Source organism: Mandrillus leucophaeus, unplaced genomic scaffold (assembly GCF_000951045.1).
Source record: "Mandrillus leucophaeus isolate KB7577 unplaced genomic scaffold, Mleu.le_1.0 Scaffold841, whole genome shotgun sequence".
NCBI lineage: Eukaryota > Metazoa > Chordata > Mammalia > Primates > Cercopithecidae > Mandrillus > Mandrillus leucophaeus.
This window is the reverse complement of record NW_012109153.1, coordinates 1,390,112-1,407,338: the sequence shown is the minus strand read 5'-3', so window position 1 is coordinate 1,407,338 and position 17,227 is coordinate 1,390,112. Positions and strand designations below refer to the sequence as shown.

Here is a 17,227-nt window from a genome sequence, read left to right as displayed (position 1 = left end):
AGTCTCACTCTGTCACCCAGGCTGGAGTGCGGTGGCGCTATCTCGGCTTACTGCAAGCTCCGCCTCCCAGGTTCACGCCATTCTCCTGCCTCAGCCTCCGGAGTCGCTGGGACTATAGGTTCCCACCATCACACCCGGCTAATTTTTTGTGTTTTTAATAGAGACGGGGTTTCACGGTGTTAGCCAGGATGGTCTCGATCTCCTGACTTCGTGATCTGCCCGTCTCGGCCTCCCAAAGTGCTGGGATTACAGGCGTGAGTCACCGCGCCCGGCCATGTATAAGATCTTATTCTGGGATTCTAACCAATATTACCTTGAAGCAGTCACCTTAATAAATTTGAAATTTTTATTATTTGGCACAAATTTTATTTTATTTTTACAAGAGATGGTATTATTATTCAATTTCATAATATAATCTGATCAAAGTTGTTCCTAGGGAGAGTGACTATGATGTAACCCACTTCTCTGCATGTGGCCCCACGTGCATGTGCACTTTCATACATGCAAACATTCACGCAGACATTTCAGCCGAGCAGAGTTTAGACAAAAAAAGTCACCTTGTTTTTCAGAAAAGGGATTTATCAAAACTATCTGTGCTACAGAAACCCGTGACTTGGATACTAGATTAATATTGGTTGCTTCTACCACCTGTAGGAAAATTAGAGAATTCTACTTTACAAGATTTTTGGTGGATCCATAGGTAACATATATCCTAGAGAAGGAGGACACTCTCTCATCAACTAATTTATTTTACAGATGAGAAGCCAAATAACGGATCCAATATCAGCCATATACTCACGTTGCCCTTTTAATATTGGCTTTTCAAAGATCAGCTTACACTGGTGGCTGAATCTCACAGGTAAAAAGGATGTCATAGGTTATTAACTTCACCTCTTATCCTATCTCGATTTTCTCTTCATCTTGATATAAAATTTACCTTTTAAACAAATCCTCTTTTGTTATTGTTATAAGATTGAGCAAAGGGACAACTCGGGTCACTTTTCGTGCACCCCCTTAAATATCTGGAACTTACAGGTGGCAGGTCTCAGGGTAGTTTTTGTTGTGATTCTTCCAGTCCTGTGTGTTTATCCCCATTTGTGGGAAAGAGATACCTTTAGTTGCAAGGGCTTTTTGCTTTTGGAGTTCTGAAGTATGTACTTTAAAAAATATGTTTAAAGATGATTACCAGAGAACAAATCATATGTTAAAGGTGAACGTAATAACATTTACCAATCTTTCAATTTCACAGAATTTTAAAGGAACAATGAAAGAATGTATTATTATCATCTGTGATAAACTGAATATTGCTTTAAAAATCTGTCAGGTTTATTTTTTCTTACAGTATATGAGCCCGGGGCCTCATCAGATTTGGTTCCATTGAAATATATTTCTTAGAAGAAAAAATAACCTATGCGTCTTACATAAGTCTGTAGTCAGCTATAATGGTTAATGTGCAATCTCCCTTGAAAGATCTGTTTTACAAGGAAAATGTTGACACAGTTTTAATTATAGCACTCAGGTGAGCACTGTTATAATTTTTAATATTCCTCCATGGTAACATTTTCATTGTTCTGGTAAAGGAAAATGCTCTGATGCTGAGTCCCTAGTTTCTGGTGATTTTGGATTTTATGGGAAAGTTGTCTTTTTGAACTGAAACTTTTCATTCGGTCTCAAAGAAGAGAATGTAACTATAAGATCTGTCGCATATATTTATTAGTATATACTTTTCTCTCTATGGCAGTTGTTATTCTGGTTTATTACATCATTATTTCACCTTACATGACTCACGTTACAGAGGTGAGCTTCTGTGTAGTATTGCATGGCAAATCGCGACACTTGCTCACTTGCATTAGGGAAACATCACATTTTTAAAGAAACTGTATGTAATATTAAAACAGTAACATGCTAAAGTTTTGTCTTCATTGGAATTCAAGGTGTTATAAAATGACATATAAAACAATGTACTTTAATATAGAACGATCACTGAACTCTTCCCTTTGAGAACATAAATTAGAAGATAAAGAGCATGTTCGATACTCTGTTTAGAAAGGAAAAGATTCGTCGATGCATCATCATCCATTCTATTAAAAAATGCTTTCCTGGCTTCCTGCTTCTTGTTGCCCAAGAGCTCGTCACCTTGCCCTGCTCTTTGATGGAGGTTCAGGAGTGAGTTTTTGACTTGCTCCTGTGCCCTTCCTTTGTCTTTTTCTGAGTTTGAAGAAGTGTGGAATTTATGCTGCCTTTTGTGCACTGAGGGGAAACTGGTGCCCTGGCGTATCTCAATGGGATGACAAGACTGGTAAGGATATGGACACTTGTGCCTCACACCGTGGGATTCTGCAAAGAGGAGGACTTAGTGTGCACCTTCAGCAGAGCTGTCTGCATCCAGATTTTACATAGGAGCACAATAATAGCTGCCCCTGGTCAAGGAGCAGAATAAAGGCTATCAGCAAAAATACTAGTCATTGCTTACTCAGCTCTTCACGATGAAGTAAAAGACAATATTTGTAGACCAAGACAAAATAATACTTGTTACTTTAAGGCAGTGTCATAGGGCTTTATTCTTTGTTAGCATTGCTTAAAAGATTTGATCACTCATCTGATGAGAACCTGCTTTTTAAGGGCACTCGTATTTATATATATTTGCAAGATATAAAGACAGTTCTGCAGAAGAGTGCAATGATGTCTATTCTTGAATTTGGAATGACTTCATAATTAATGTATTTTCTGGAAATCTGAGAATAATATCTTCATTGTTTTGGCATTCCTTTGGGGTTATAGTGTATAATATATATGGATATATACAAACAGAATTCAAAACATCCACTTCTTTAAAAGGATCGGGAATTTTAGATGTCAAAATAGCAGCTTCTATCTGAGTGTGTTTCACATGAACAATAAAGGAATTAGAATCACAATATGAGGACTTGATAATGTTAGGAATGTAACATTTTTTCATATAATTGATACATTTCTGAAATACATATGAGTAAATTCCATATTTTAATTGCACTAGGGCAATATTTGTAGCATTTAGGATTATATACTATTATGTTTAGGATTATATATCATATATTCTACTCTGTAGAATAGCAATCAGTAGGGATATGCTGAGAAAACTAAAGGGAAGGGATTAGGGAAGAGACTAGTTGTTCTGTATATTTTTGGGCCAACTTTAGTTAACAGGAAATAATCTGGAATTAAAATACATTTAAGAAATAGACCGGGTGCAGTGGCTCACACCTGTAATCCCAGCACTTTAGGAAGCCAAGGCAGATGGATCATTGAGGTCAGGAATTTGAGACCAGCCTGGCCAACATGGTGAAACCCCGTCTCTACTAAAAATACAAAAATCCGCTGGGTGGTAGTGGCGGGTGCTTGTAATCCCAGCTACTCGGGAGGCTGAGGCAGGAGAATCGCTTGAGCCTGGGAGGCAGAGGTTTTAGTGAGCCAAGATCGCACCCCTGCACTCCAGTCTGGGCAGCAGAGTGAGACCCTGTCTCAAAAATAAATAAATAATAAATAAATAAATGAATAAATGTAAAATATATATTCTCATAAAAAGTGAAGCAATAATTCAAGATTCCAGACATGTCCTTTCCCCTCAGTATTTGTTCTGTAATTACAAACTCTTTAATTGGTATCATAAACCTATTGTCTTTATTTCTGAAGTAATCCATAAATGAGGCTCATTGAAAAATACTGCCAACCTATTTTGAAGCAAAGCATTCTTATTTTTAAAGCAGAATTTTTCAAATTTATTGAATATAGAAGTTATGTTTGAACTTAGTGCATTTGCCTGAATTTTCCCTGGAAATAATTATTGATGGAAAAATAATGACAAGTAGATATAATAAAAAATACATTGTATAGGTTAAAAACTTAGTTTCTAGTTCTAGCTTTTCTGCTAATTCATTGTATGACTTGGGTTAAGTCGGTTAACTTGTGTGGATTTGATTTCCATTTGTAAAATTGAAAAGCTTGAGCCAAATGGACTCAACTTTCTTCTTGCTCAAATATTTTATAAGTTATGTGAAGGTTTAAAAGACTACAGTGCCTATTGCCTTGCCAAGAATCTCAAATAGAAGTGGCCAACACCAAACATGTGTGGGAGGAAAACAAGGGCTTATGTATCTATGTTTAAGGCACTGAATGCTGCAGTGTGGAGCCTTGAGGGCTTATAAAGGCCTTATAAGAAAGCCATAAAGATGAGATAATAAAATAGAAAACTGAAGCCTGTGATAGATAAATATGTGTGTGTATGTATGTGTGAAGAAAGAAATTGATACTATTTGTTTAAGAGAATGTGAGAAATAGCCTAAAAACAGGATTTTCCATTTATGCAACAAATATTTATAGCAAACTGTGGGTCAGGTGCTGTTCTTAGCAAATATCTGAGGATCAATTGGGTTGAAGTTGGATTAAACTGTACTTAATGTTCCTTTTAGGAAGGAACAGTTCTCCATTGTGGTCAGGTGAACTGGGTCAGGCAGGGTGCTTGAGAGGCCTCCTGTTGTACGTGGAAATAACGTCCACTGTGTTGCAGGTGGTTTAGGAATTGTCTTACCTAATGGCCATGTTTCCTAAACACTCTTTTGTAATGTCCTCCTAAACTGAATCTGTCGTTTCCTTTCCACTCTTGCTGGCTTGGCCACCAGAAAGGCTGCCTGCTCCATTTTCTTCCCAATTAAATCCTAGAATTTAGGGTGATAGGGATTTCAGTATGCCAGAATAAATAAGCTAGAATAGGATTCAGCTTACCCTGAGTTGTGCTTTCTCAGTGTAATGTCATTATTTTAAAAGCCACCAGTTCCAAGAATAATCTTTTTCAAGCTTAAGCACCAAAATATACCACAAAGCTAACTGTTGTCTTTGGGTTCTATGATGCCGCAATGATAAATCAGCTTTCTTCTTGCTGTAGTCTCTAAGCTCCTTAAATGGGCTCCAGGATTCCCTCCACCAGCATGGCAGTGAATAGTGTCAGATGAGGTTCACAACACAAGGTGATTTTGAAGTGGCCCATTGTTTTGAATTTTCTTTGCCATTTTTAAATTATTATTTGAATAAACAAGAGTTATCTGTGATTTCAGTGGGGTTTTTCCTTTAGATTCTTATGAATGTAAAAACAGAGCACAGTAACACTTTTACATTTATGTGTTTATTATTGCAAAGGCAAAAATGCAGAGTGTTTCTATGGCTTACTTTATGTTATCAGAATCAGCCATCGATTTATAGACTGTATAGAACCAAGGTCTCAAAAAATGCTACCTCATCTGTAATATTAAGCTAATTAAGTATCCTATATCATAACCTAAGCATTACTTCAACTTCATTGGATTTATACCTGCTTAAATTTAAAAAAACAGAGTGAATTTTCTCTGATAAGGCAGCAATTTACCGTAGCAGATGGAACAGTTAATACGTACAGCTTCCTAGAGTAACTAAATTCATGACAGCCTGATAGGAGAATACTGTTATGAATGGAAATCTGTCCAAAGCCTTCCTGTTCAAAGTGTGGTACGTGGGCCAGTGGCATATGCAACGAGGAGCTTGTCGGAAGTGCAGACTCCTCATCCTCCAGTCCACCACCTACTGAATCAGAGCCTAGATTTTGACCAGAAACCTCCGTGTAATTTGTGTACATGTTAAGTTTGTAGTTGGCGACAAGATAGTTAGTTGTAAATTAGATTCACCTTTGATCTGGAACAAATATAAACCCAACAAGTAGGGATGATGTGTACAGTCTGAAAATATTAATAAATGATAAAAGTTGAAAGTTACATGAAATCTATGAGAAGTTAGAAATGTTGGAAAGAAATAAGATAAAAATATCTCAGAAAATGCAAACTAATAGTTATGCAAAAAATATTCTGTAATACATAGTATTTGGAGAAATTGAACATAGAAAACATCACGACACATGTGATGTGGGATGATGGTAGACTACAAACCAGAAATTAATCAGTAATAGATCACAGTGGTCACTGTTCTATGGCCAATTTTATTCTTTAGAGATTTTCTTAAAAGCATAGCATAGTTGAGGCTTGTGTGCTTCTCACGCAGTTAGTAATACTATTTGCTAGAAAGATAAACCAGAGGGTGTTCAGAGATGGGCTAGAAGATTGATTATGGCATAGGAAGAACTGATTTATGAGGAGAGAAAAATAATTAAATGGGCAGCACTATGCTATAAAAAGAGCCTATGGAGACATGGATATTTATCTAATGTCTCTAGTGCTGTTTCCCGTAGTATCTATATGAAAGATGCAGAACTGTGAGGATATAAGAATGCCAAGAAATTGGTTGCAGAGCAAAGCAATATCAGCTAGAATTACTTGATTAAATTAGGAACAATAACAAATATTATATTTCAGAAAATTTTACCTGGTGCCTAAGGAATGACCTTGAACCAGATGACTTTATCCCTGAGAACTTTTGCAAAACTGTGGGCAAAGAGTGGAAAATTATTTATCAAGTTGCTGAACAGTCTCCCCAGAAATAATTGGAACCCCATCTCTTGAAAATTCCAAGATTAGGGTAGAGAAAATCTAGGCTGCGGCATGTGGGAACTGTCTCCACTTCTGGCAGAGACCTGGTGATTGATGAGTACCATTTTTCCATATCACTCATTTCTTTTGCAATATCTTTGATTATTGCAGATATTACCGTACATAGATAATTTTTTTTGTCAGGTTGGTACCTTATTTAGTTAAAATTGCTACCTTCTATAAAAGCATCTAGAGCGTATCGCTTGTCTGACCTCTACCGTGTCTGCCTCCTTGGCACCTAGCGACATTCCTTTTTCATTTCTCTCGGTCTGTCACTCATTAGGAGATGCAATTCATTACATTGCAGAAGTGAATTCACTTCCACATTCACTTGATTCAGAAAACAAAAAAGACAAGCCCCAAATGCATCTCGACTTTTGGAACCCTTTTTCAAATAGATGCAGAAACTCTGAATGTCCGAAATCATCCAGCACCTTAGAGAGTTTAGTGATTCTTTTCACTAGGATGAAAACCCAGTTTGTGTTTGCCAAGGAGCAGTGGTCTGAGAATATGACATTTCCTTTTCTCTCCCTCAGTACACTTCCCCCCCATCCCCTAGTGAAATCTATCATATGAACAGGGAAGTCCAGAATCCTGATTCCATGGTTCAAAAAGGAAGTAAAGCACAATAAAATTGAAGCAGGATATTTTCCTTGACATCTTTGCAGGCGGGAACTGGAGCACAGGTGATGGAGCTAGCTGGCTATTTCGGCGCTGGCAGGGGCAAACTCAAAACAGGCACCTCCTGCTGTTGGTGTGGGGGTGGTTGTGGCACCTCTAAGAAGAGATGGAAATCATATTGTTCTGAATTGCTTATCTGATTGCTGGGCCAAATGCTCATTCTACTTGGTAACATTTCTGCAGTTTGTAGCAAAACCCTTAACATTATAAAATAACAGATAGGAGCCATTTCAAACCATAAAGGAAGAAAGGAAAGATACCACAGAAAAGTCTGGAGGCGGGGTTCTTAGCCAACCACCCATTAAATCTGGGACTGGGTCCAGTCCAGGGGCCTTCCAGCAACACTGAGGAGTGGCCTTGGCCCGATGCCTTCAGTTGCCCCAGGACTTTATTCTGGTCCCACATGGTGACTAAACCTCCATGAAGGGAAATAGAGCCAACATTCCTTTCACCTGAGGGAAAGAGAGAGATGGCAGGGTTGCATCCTGTCCTCTGCAAGGGTCATAGCTCAGAGGAAAGTCTGAGGACAATAAGAAACAGATCTGCATTTTACTCACCCTTCTGATGTATCCTAGGCAGGTTCCCAGAGGAAGATCCTGGGCGGGCCCCCAGTTTCCCTGACCCCTTCATGGGCGGGAACTGGAATGTGAGTGCTGGAGCTAGCCAGCCGCTTCAGCGCCAGCAGAGGTGAACTTCACTCACTCGAACCAGCTGCACCCAACCCCTCATGGGAGGGAACATGCAGGTGAGTGGGTGCAGGACCTGGCAAGTGCTTTTGGGCACTGGCAGGAGCAAAACTCCATGCAGGCCCCATCGCAGCATTTAGTGGGGAGTGCCTGTAGCCCCCAAAGCCCTAGAAGGAGTGTTACAGTCTGCCCTCTTTTATCTTTGCCATCTGTGGGTGGCTTAAATATTAACAGCTCAGTGGAGGGTCACCCTTTTGGCACCTGAGTTCTTGTCTGGCATTCAGGAGGAATGTCACACAAACAAGTTGAAGATGGTAATTGTGGGGGATTTTATTGCCAGTGAAAATGGCTCTCAGCAGAAAGGGGAGCTGGAAAGGGGATGGGGTGGGAAGGTAATCCTCCCCTGAAGTCTGGCCGTCACCCACCAGACTCCTCTCTGAAGCTATTCTGTCAAGCCATCCCTCTGAAGTCAAGCCACTTCTCTCCAACTGTAGTCTCTGACATCTAGCTGCTGCTTCTCCTCTTGATGTTCAACTGCTTCTCCCCTCTGCTGGCTGGGTCAGGGGTTTTTATGGGTACAGGATGGGGGGTGGGGTGAGTCATGGGTGGTTTTGGAAAAGTCAACATTCGAGCATAAAACAGGAATGTATGTTCTCACTTTGGGCTGTGGTGGCAGGCTTGAGGGTGGGACCCTCACTGGGACCCACCTTCTTCCCAGAATTTCCTGCCTCCTGCCCCTATCAAAATTATTTAATATTCTCTTTCTTTGCTTCATTTTTTTCTGCTAATTCCTTCAGACCCACATTCACATTGTCTGGGAAATCTACTTTAAGTGCTGCTAAGAATAATTCATATCAAATACGTTGACTGAGATGTTAGATATACTTCATTATGCTGGTGTCTGGGAAAGTTTGCCAAATGTAACTATTAAGTCACACTAATTAAAATAATTTAGGTGCTCCATAAATGAACTGTGCTTTTTTCGTTGATGATTTTTTTTCCCCCCCGAGATGGAGTCTTGCTCTGTCGCCCAGGCTGGAGTACAGTGATGCAATCTCAGCTCACTGCAATCTTCACCTCCCAGGTTCAAGCAATTCTCCTGCCTTAGCCTCCCAAGTAGCTGGAACTACAGGCATGTGCCACCATGCCCGGCTAATTTTTGTATTCTTAGTACAGACAGGGTTTCACCATGTTGGCCAGGCTGGTCTCGAACCCTTGACCTCGTGATCCGCCTGCCTCGGCCTTCCAAAGTGCTGGGATTACAGGCATGAGCTACTGTGCCTGGCCCTGATGATTTTTTTTTAATTAAAAAAAAGGAGAATTTCTTAAAACTAAAGCAGTACATTGTCATAACAAAATTAACAATAATTTTTTATTTAATAATAAATGTGTAATTTTATTTATGATTTTATTATAAATAAAATTAAACAATAATTTTTATTATTTATGACAATGCACCTTCTTTAGTTTTAAGAAATTCTCACTGCTGATATCAAAATGTTATAACTCCTTTCCTTCTTAAAAGAGATCTGAAAGAAATAAAAAGGTTAGGATTACATTCTGCTATTATGTACATAATGCAAAGATGATCTCCTCTATATTCTGTTTTTGTGAAAATGACTCTAACAAATTGCCAATATCTTACATGTGCAAATAACAACTGTCTTCAAGGTAAAAATTAATTGAGGGAAAAAAATTAATAGGTTAGAATCTTACTCTTTCTTTTATTGCTTCCTGACTGTTATACCTACTAAAGGAATGTGGGGTGGGAGGGGGAGTCTTTTTCTTTCTAAATCATTCTACTAGTGTTATATTGATTTTCTCTCAAGTACACCCTGTGGTCTCAGATGATCACACATTTTCTTACGTTACTCATATTGATACAGCACCTTGGCTTATGGGTTGACATATATTACTTGAGCTATGATGACACTGCCCACCATTGACATTTCCTGATGGTGGGGTGTACTGAGCCTCTTATGCATGAAACATAAGGGAACAGGCTGTTTCACAACAGTATTTTCGTTCTTTGAAAATCAATTATTGTTCACCCCAAATTATATCTGAAGCCCCTGTCAGTGTTGCTTCACATTGTTTGTTACCCCTACAGCAATGTCTTGAGTTCTTTTGTGTCTTTGCTGATACAGAATAAAAGTTACTCATCTGGGCATCAAAATATTCCAGTTATACTGTTTGTAAGAAAGTCTGTATTATTCCCTGCCTGGAAGAATACAGGTAACCTACCTATATGCTGTTGCTTTCTCTCTTTCTTTCTTGCCTTTGTATCTCTTCTCATCTCGCTTCCCTCTGTTTCAGCTAGCTGTGAGGTGGTTGGAACACAACTGCCACTACCAGCACATGGACGAGCTCCTGCAATACATCCGCTTTGGCCTAATGGATGTGGATACTCTCCATACAGTTGCCCTGTCCCACCCCCTTGTCCAAGCAAGTGAGACTGCAACAGCCCTTGTCAACGAGGCCCTGGAATACCACCAGAGCATCTATGCACAGCCCGTCTGGCAGACTCGCAGGACCAAACCACGGTTCCAGTCAGACACTCTGTATATCATTGGTGGGAAAAAGCGCGAGGTCTGCAAGGTCAAGGAACTTCGGTACTTCAATCCCGTTGATCAGGAGAATGCTCTCATAGCCGCCATTGCCAACTGGAGTGAGCTGGCTCCCATGCCTGTGGGAAGGAGCCACCATTGTGTGGCAGTCATGGGGGACTTCCTGTTTGTGGCTGGAGGAGAAGTTGAGCATGCCAGTGGCCGGACGTGTGCCGTGAGGACTGCCTGTCGCTATGACCCCCGCAGTAATTCCTGGGCAGAGATAGCACCCATGAAAAACTGCCGGGAGCATTTTGTGCTGGGTGCCATGGAGGAATACCTCTATGCAGTTGGGGGCAGAAATGAACTACGCCAGGTTCTACCTACAGTTGAGCGATATTGCCCCAAGAAGAACAAATGGACTTTTGTTCAGTCCTTTGACAGATCCCTTTCATGCCATGCTGGATATGTGGCTGATGGTCTTCTTTGGATATCAGGTAGAACACACCTCACGTTGGATTTATCAAAACACACTTTCATTGTGGTATACATTTAAAAGTCAAGCTTGAATAGTGTGGCCATGTGTAATTGAAAGATTGAAACAAGCATGCCATTTTAGCTAATTAACATTCATTTATTGAGCACCTACTCTAGAGAGCAATGTGATTGGAAATAATGCGACTTTCTGTGACTTTCTGAGTGATTAATGGAATAAAAATTCAAGGTGGAAATTGTTGGTCCATCACAACTGTTTTTTTCTACCAGACCTTCTCCTGTCAGCTCTTGATTATTCATGGATTGTATTGCACAGCTTGTGGTTTATCTAGATCCTTTGCTTTTTCTTTCACCCCTGGCTGCCTGACTAGAGCCATTTCATCAAAGACAAAGCAAGAGAAGTAAAAGCCCAGTTAATCAATTTTTCTGGGTATAGCAATAGGTATATATCCAAATAATCACTATGCTGTGCATTGAGGGAGGGGATTTAAGTTAACAAAACAAAGCTGTTGTTGTTTCAGATAGGGTCTCACTCTGTTACCCAGGCTGGAGTGCAGTGGTGCCATCTCAAATCATTGCAACCTCCACCTCTCAGGCTCAAGTGATCCTCCCACCTGAGTCTCCCAAACAGCTGGGACTACAGGAGTCCAGCACCACACCCAGCTAATTTTTGTATTTTTTGTCAAGACAGGGTTTCACTACATTGCCCAGGCTGCCCTCGAACTCTTGAGCTCAAGCAATCCACCAGTCTTGGCCTCCCAAAGTGTTGGGATTACAGGCGTGAGCCACTGCGCCCAGCCTAAAACAAAAAAAATTTTTTAAATTATCTGTGAATGGTAATTACTTGTGCTGTTCTAACCCTTCATTCCAATTTACTCTCCCATTTTTACTGATGGTACAGTTTGAGCTCTAGTTTACCTTTCATCTCTTGAAAACCTTTTGATTATGGAAAGAGTAGGGAGACTAGAATAATCAACCCCATCTACCCACAACCCAGAATCCACAGTTAACTACTCCTTGCCAATCTTGTTTTCTCCACACCCACAGACCCTTCACACCCCTCTGGGCTGCCTTTTGGCTTATACAGAAGGAGTCTGTGAGGCATATGGCTATCAACATCACATTATCAACCTGTGTTTTCAATCTTAGTTTTGAGAAGGGCCCCAAGTGTTCTCCTTTGAAAGGTTTTTCTATCAGGAAGAAAGCTGAATTTTCTCCCAATTGGAAGATACTCGTATTGTAACCCAAATGGAGCTGTTGGATTTCTATGTCATCAAGCACTAAGAGGAATAGAAAGGGTAAAAAACTTAAATATTAAGAATAATCCTGATGTTTGTACTTGGAAGAAATCATTACCTTTAAGTACACCTGCAAAGGCTTCTCAGCTTTCCTCAATAATCATCTCTAGTGTTCTAACACCTGCTCTGACAAAATTCTCCCTTGCACTTCTTTAAACTAAATTCATTTGGACTTTGACTGTTTGTTCTTCTGCTGTCCTCAATAACCAGGAAGACAGTCACAGGCTCAGCTTCTCTGAGTGGTGCCTTAGTTATTGGCAACTCACTGATTTTTATTGACAGAACCTAGCTCACATCAGAGTTTAAGTGCTCAATAAATTAATGAATGAAGTGAAGACTAGGACTAAGGAAGCAGATAGATGAAGAGGATCCAACATTTACTGGTTCTATACCAAAGAAACATTAGAAACAAGTATGTATGTTAGTATATGTAGATATATTTAAATTAAAACCTCATTTATCTAATTACTGTTCCTTTTTCTTTAAATATATATGTCAGGAGTTAATAACCACCAGGACTATATTATTTTAGCTGTGCTGAAGAAATTTCAAGCTAGGCAGCAAATAAGTCTTTGCTAATAGAAGGAACAGATCTGTACTTGTCTTGGATGGCAAAACAATGATGGGTTTATGAAATCAATGCCATTTATGTTTTCTCCCATTGAGATTCCTTCCATTGACTCATTTAGTTTCACATATTATTAAAATACTGTATTCCTAAATTTTGCACTGCATTTTCTAAGTTTTGTATGAATTTCTCGTAAATATTTGAATAAATATTCCTTGTGTTTTGGCTGTAAACCTAGCTTGTAAAAGAATGCTGGGTTTTCCCTTACATAGTCTTAAAGATATCATGATTTCATACCTTCTTTAGTGAGGCCTTAAGAAAGCACAGAAGCTCCTCTTAGACTCGCTAGATCCGTTGTCCTGGTATCAAGTTGACTTCCCTTTCAATATGGGTCTACATGTTTCCTTTTCCATTTTATTAAATCTATCAACTTATTACAGATCCTTATTGCTGTCTCACTTTGTTTTTCTCCTACTGTGAAAGGAAATACATTTTCTTTGTTCTTGTTTTGCACTAATATATGCTGCCTGTGTTAACCATACTTAATGAAAACAATCACAATTTTCTCAGGTTTGTTTCTCCCTACTGTGTACTTGAGATGAGAAACTCACTTTGCTGTGTACAGTACAATACCTTTAATTGGAAAGAAGAGGAAATCGCCAGTGACATTTCTAATGCCTTCAGTCATCTGCCTCTTTCCTCAGGCCCAGCTTATAATAAATCAATTGTGAATCTAACCATGAATAGGGAGGGGTGACTAGATTTGCTAATGGGCCCCTTAACAAAAATACAGGTATAGTTCACCCTGCCTATCACTGAGTTGGGAGTGTAACCTGATTTATTGGAGCAGATGCAAATGTTTGAGGCTATTCCTTATCCTTTACCAAATAATCATGTATTTCCAATTTAATTGATGGGGGCATCCTTCTGGTATTTTGCAAACTTTGCCTGAGGTGGGGGTAGTATGGATTATGGAAGGTGGATTTTAGGGTCTTGGTTCTGTTCTCTAGAACACAGAATGAATGTTTCTTTAGAGACTTGACATTTCCAGCACGCTCATTCCCTCTCCACACCTCTCCCCCATTTCAGTCCATTTTGGGGTCAGGAAATCTTGAAACCTGTTTATAGTTTTTAAAGTATGACAAGCAGAAAGGAATTCAGAAAATCATGCTGTATGTACATATCCATTAGCATTTAATTAAAGATGTTAGAGTCGAATTTTACAGGCTCCTGCAGCGTTTGACATTGTGACCCAATTCACAAGTGTTCCGTACCATTCTGATTTGAAATTCACAGTATCAAAGTAAAATAAGCACTTAAATATCCTACAGCTGTATTTTTAAAATATATGCTCTCTGTTGGAAGGTATACTTTGTGAACTACTAAAAAACCTTTTTTTGTGTGTGAGGGAAAATTAATACTGAGCTCATCTTGAAGAACAGCTTATTTTTTTCATTTTCATCAAATGATAACAAAATAAGAGGCTAACTGCAAAGTTAGTGCTTTAAAACTATAAAAATAAGACAAATGTTACTGCATTTGCTCAAAAGCAATATTAAGTGCTTTCTTGATTCTCTTGGTGAGTGTCACACCCTTGTAAAGGATAGTGCTGAGTCACAGGTACATGAAATTCATTTAGCAAACATACTTCCTGCCCTCTAGGAGCTGGCAATCAAATAATTTTTCAGATATTTCGTTAATGAAAGGACATTTGTTAAACCTTCTTTAACTCCCTAGAAGCTATGTGTATTTTCATCTTGATTAAATTTATATGAAGTTTGCATTGCCCCATTTTAAATAACTTTAATTTATTCAAAGCTACTAATAGGACTTGGGTTTTTCTAGTATTAATTAAAATAATGTAAAATTTTATTAACATTTAAAAATAGAATTGCCTTATCTTTATGCAGATATTGTTTTACTTACATCTTGAGAACTGTAGACAAAGCCGGGTGCAGTGGCTCACACCTGTAATCCCAGCACTTTGGGAGGCGGAGGAGGGTGGATCGCCTGAGGTCAGGAGTTCAAGACCAGCCTGGCCAGCATGGTGAAATCCCATCTCTACTAAAAATACAAAAATTAGCCGGGCGTGGTGGCAGGTGCCTGTAATCCCAGCTACTTGGGAGGCTGAGACAGGAGACTTGCTTGAACCCGAGAGGTGGAGGCTGCAGTGAGCCAAGGTCATACCACTGCACTCCAGCCTGGGCAAGAAGAGCGAACCTGTATCTCAAAAAAAAAAAAAAAAAAAGAATTGTAGATAAAATATTGGGAACTAAAAGCAGGCATAGCAGAGCCTGAGTTGTGGTGCACTGAGACCACAGACTGTGGTCACACACACAAAAAACTTGTGCTGCATTTTTTATCCATCATGAGATGCTGAGCTAAAGTTCCTAACCTCTCCAAGTCCTGTTCCGGGATAGTGCTGGAGCATTAAAGTAGCATATAGTAGAGGGAACAGACTTTCAAACAGTTAATTAGAGGGTGACAGCAGAAGTCTTTCCAAGGTACAAAAGTAGTGCAAAGCATGGAGTGACTATTGCAGAAGGCATGAAAGGTAGCACCTAAAATAATTGAGGAATTATTTTAACCCTGAAGGTGCCTAACTTAGCTTCAGGTCCATTGGCTGCTTTCTATTATCCATTAACTCCTCCCTGTCCTCATACTTGAACTTCATGGTCCAATCACTTCAATAATTATCTTGTCCTCTGGGAAACATGCAGTGTTTGACAAACCCAGTGATCTGCTTGGTCTGTGTCTGTACCTAGGCGGCTCTGCCTGTGGGAGGAGGACAATCAGCAGGAAGGCTTGATATGGGTATATTCTCAGCACATCACGCACAGTGGCACTCTCAGCCCTCTCTATACCCTACTGCTGCTCTCTCACGCCTTTCCTTCACTGGCTGGAACTTCTTCACTTTCCTCAGAACCCCCTCTTCTCAGACTCAGAGAGAAGATCTTGCCTTTGGTTTCTCAGAGCAAATGTAAGTGAGATAATAGGAGGAGGAGGCAGAGAGTGTGACAAGAGAGATGGATAAGAGTTTGTCTGGAGAGGAGCTAAGGGCAGAAGTTTGGGAAACAGTAGCAAGGAGGGTGCAGGGTTAGCAGGTACTAAGGAAGGAGCCTGAGAATGTGGAATGGGCGGGGTCAGAGGAGGAGGAGGAGTGTCACAGAAACCAAAACCGAAAAAGAAGGTGCAGTGAGAGCTGTTCAATACTACAGGGATATTAAGGTCCAAAATATTTCCACTGCATTTTTTACTTGGGAAAATTTTAGTGAAAGCAGTTTCAGGGGATTGGAAGAGGTGGAAACTAGAATACAGTAGTTTAAGGTATGATAGAAACGTGAGGAAATAGAAACCCCAGGTACAGATTACCTTGGCAAAAAGTTAGGATAAAGCCCGTCTTAGTCTAATACTAATGAAAAAGCGTATTATCTAAACTTCAATCCCCGAATCTGAGCTTCTCAGACAACTTTCCAATTAAGAATCTGTCTTCCTGTATACATATAGGGAGAGAATGTGCTGTTTTTAGTTGTACACATATTTTAGTTCATGTAACAGCCTCATTTTTTCACTATAAATTAATAAGCATTTTGGCTTTAGGAAGAATAAAGGCGATTAAGAAGGAAAGAAAGGAAGGAAGAGAGGAGTTTGGCTGAAGAAAGGAAGGAAGAGGGGAGTTTGGCTGAGTAGTTAGAAGAGGAAATCCAGAGGTGAAGGAGGGATTTTGTTTGTTTAAGGATGCAAGTGCACTAAGCATATTTGTAAATAAGGAAAGAGAGTGAAATTGAAGGTGTAGGGAGGAGGAGCATCCATTTGGCTGGTAAACGCTGAGAGCATTTCCCAGGTACCAGGAACAGTGAAGAGTCCTGATGATACAATATTGACAACAGACACAGAGTCCTGAAAGGCAAGAGGGAGCTGGGCAGGGGTCAGGTCTTGAACTTGAGAAGGGAGGGACCCTTAAGCCTGGAGGGAAGGAGATAATTATGGGTGTGAACCTAGGTAAGCTCACAGGTGAAGAGCAGGAACCTGAGGAGTTTCTTGTAGATTGATACAAATGAGAAACAGGTCTGTCGAGATTGTGTCTGTCCGGACTAAGTAGAGGGCCTGAGGAGAGTGACCTTGGAATAAGCCTCTGAGAGAGAACAGAGGGAATTAACCGGTTAAATAAAAATAGGTGTACAGAATCCACACTAACTTTGGAAACCACAAAACTGTAGTGGCTCCGTTTTCAAATTTCTGTCGTTTTATGGTGCTCAGCAGAGGACTGAAGAAGGCAGGTCTGTGGATTCACTCATGATGAAAGATTTTGAGACTGGAATAGTCCAGAGGATCCTCCTGGAAGGAGTTCAGCAAGCTAGGATCCCAGTTAAGTGAGAGGCAAGGGCTGACGGTTTGCTCCAGT

At 39.9% G+C, this 17,227-nt stretch overlaps 1 protein-coding gene across 5 annotated transcripts in view; it reads left to right on the top strand.

Annotated features, from left to right (window-relative positions):
* The window catches only part of KLHL32 (kelch-like family member 32), a 226,282-nt gene that overhangs the window by 181,901 nt on the left and 27,154 nt on the right, over nt 1-17,227 (top strand). For 4 of the 5 annotated variants that reach the window (XM_011968388.1, XM_011968387.1, XM_011968385.1 and 1 more), the window contains one exon: nt 10,232-10,958. The exons of the other annotated variant lie outside the window; for it this stretch is intronic. In XM_011968388.1, coding sequence (XP_011823778.1) covers nt 10,232-10,958 — 727 coding nt within the window. The remainder of the gene's footprint in view (nt 1-10,231; nt 10,959-17,227) is intronic. 5 annotated transcript variants of the gene reach the window in all.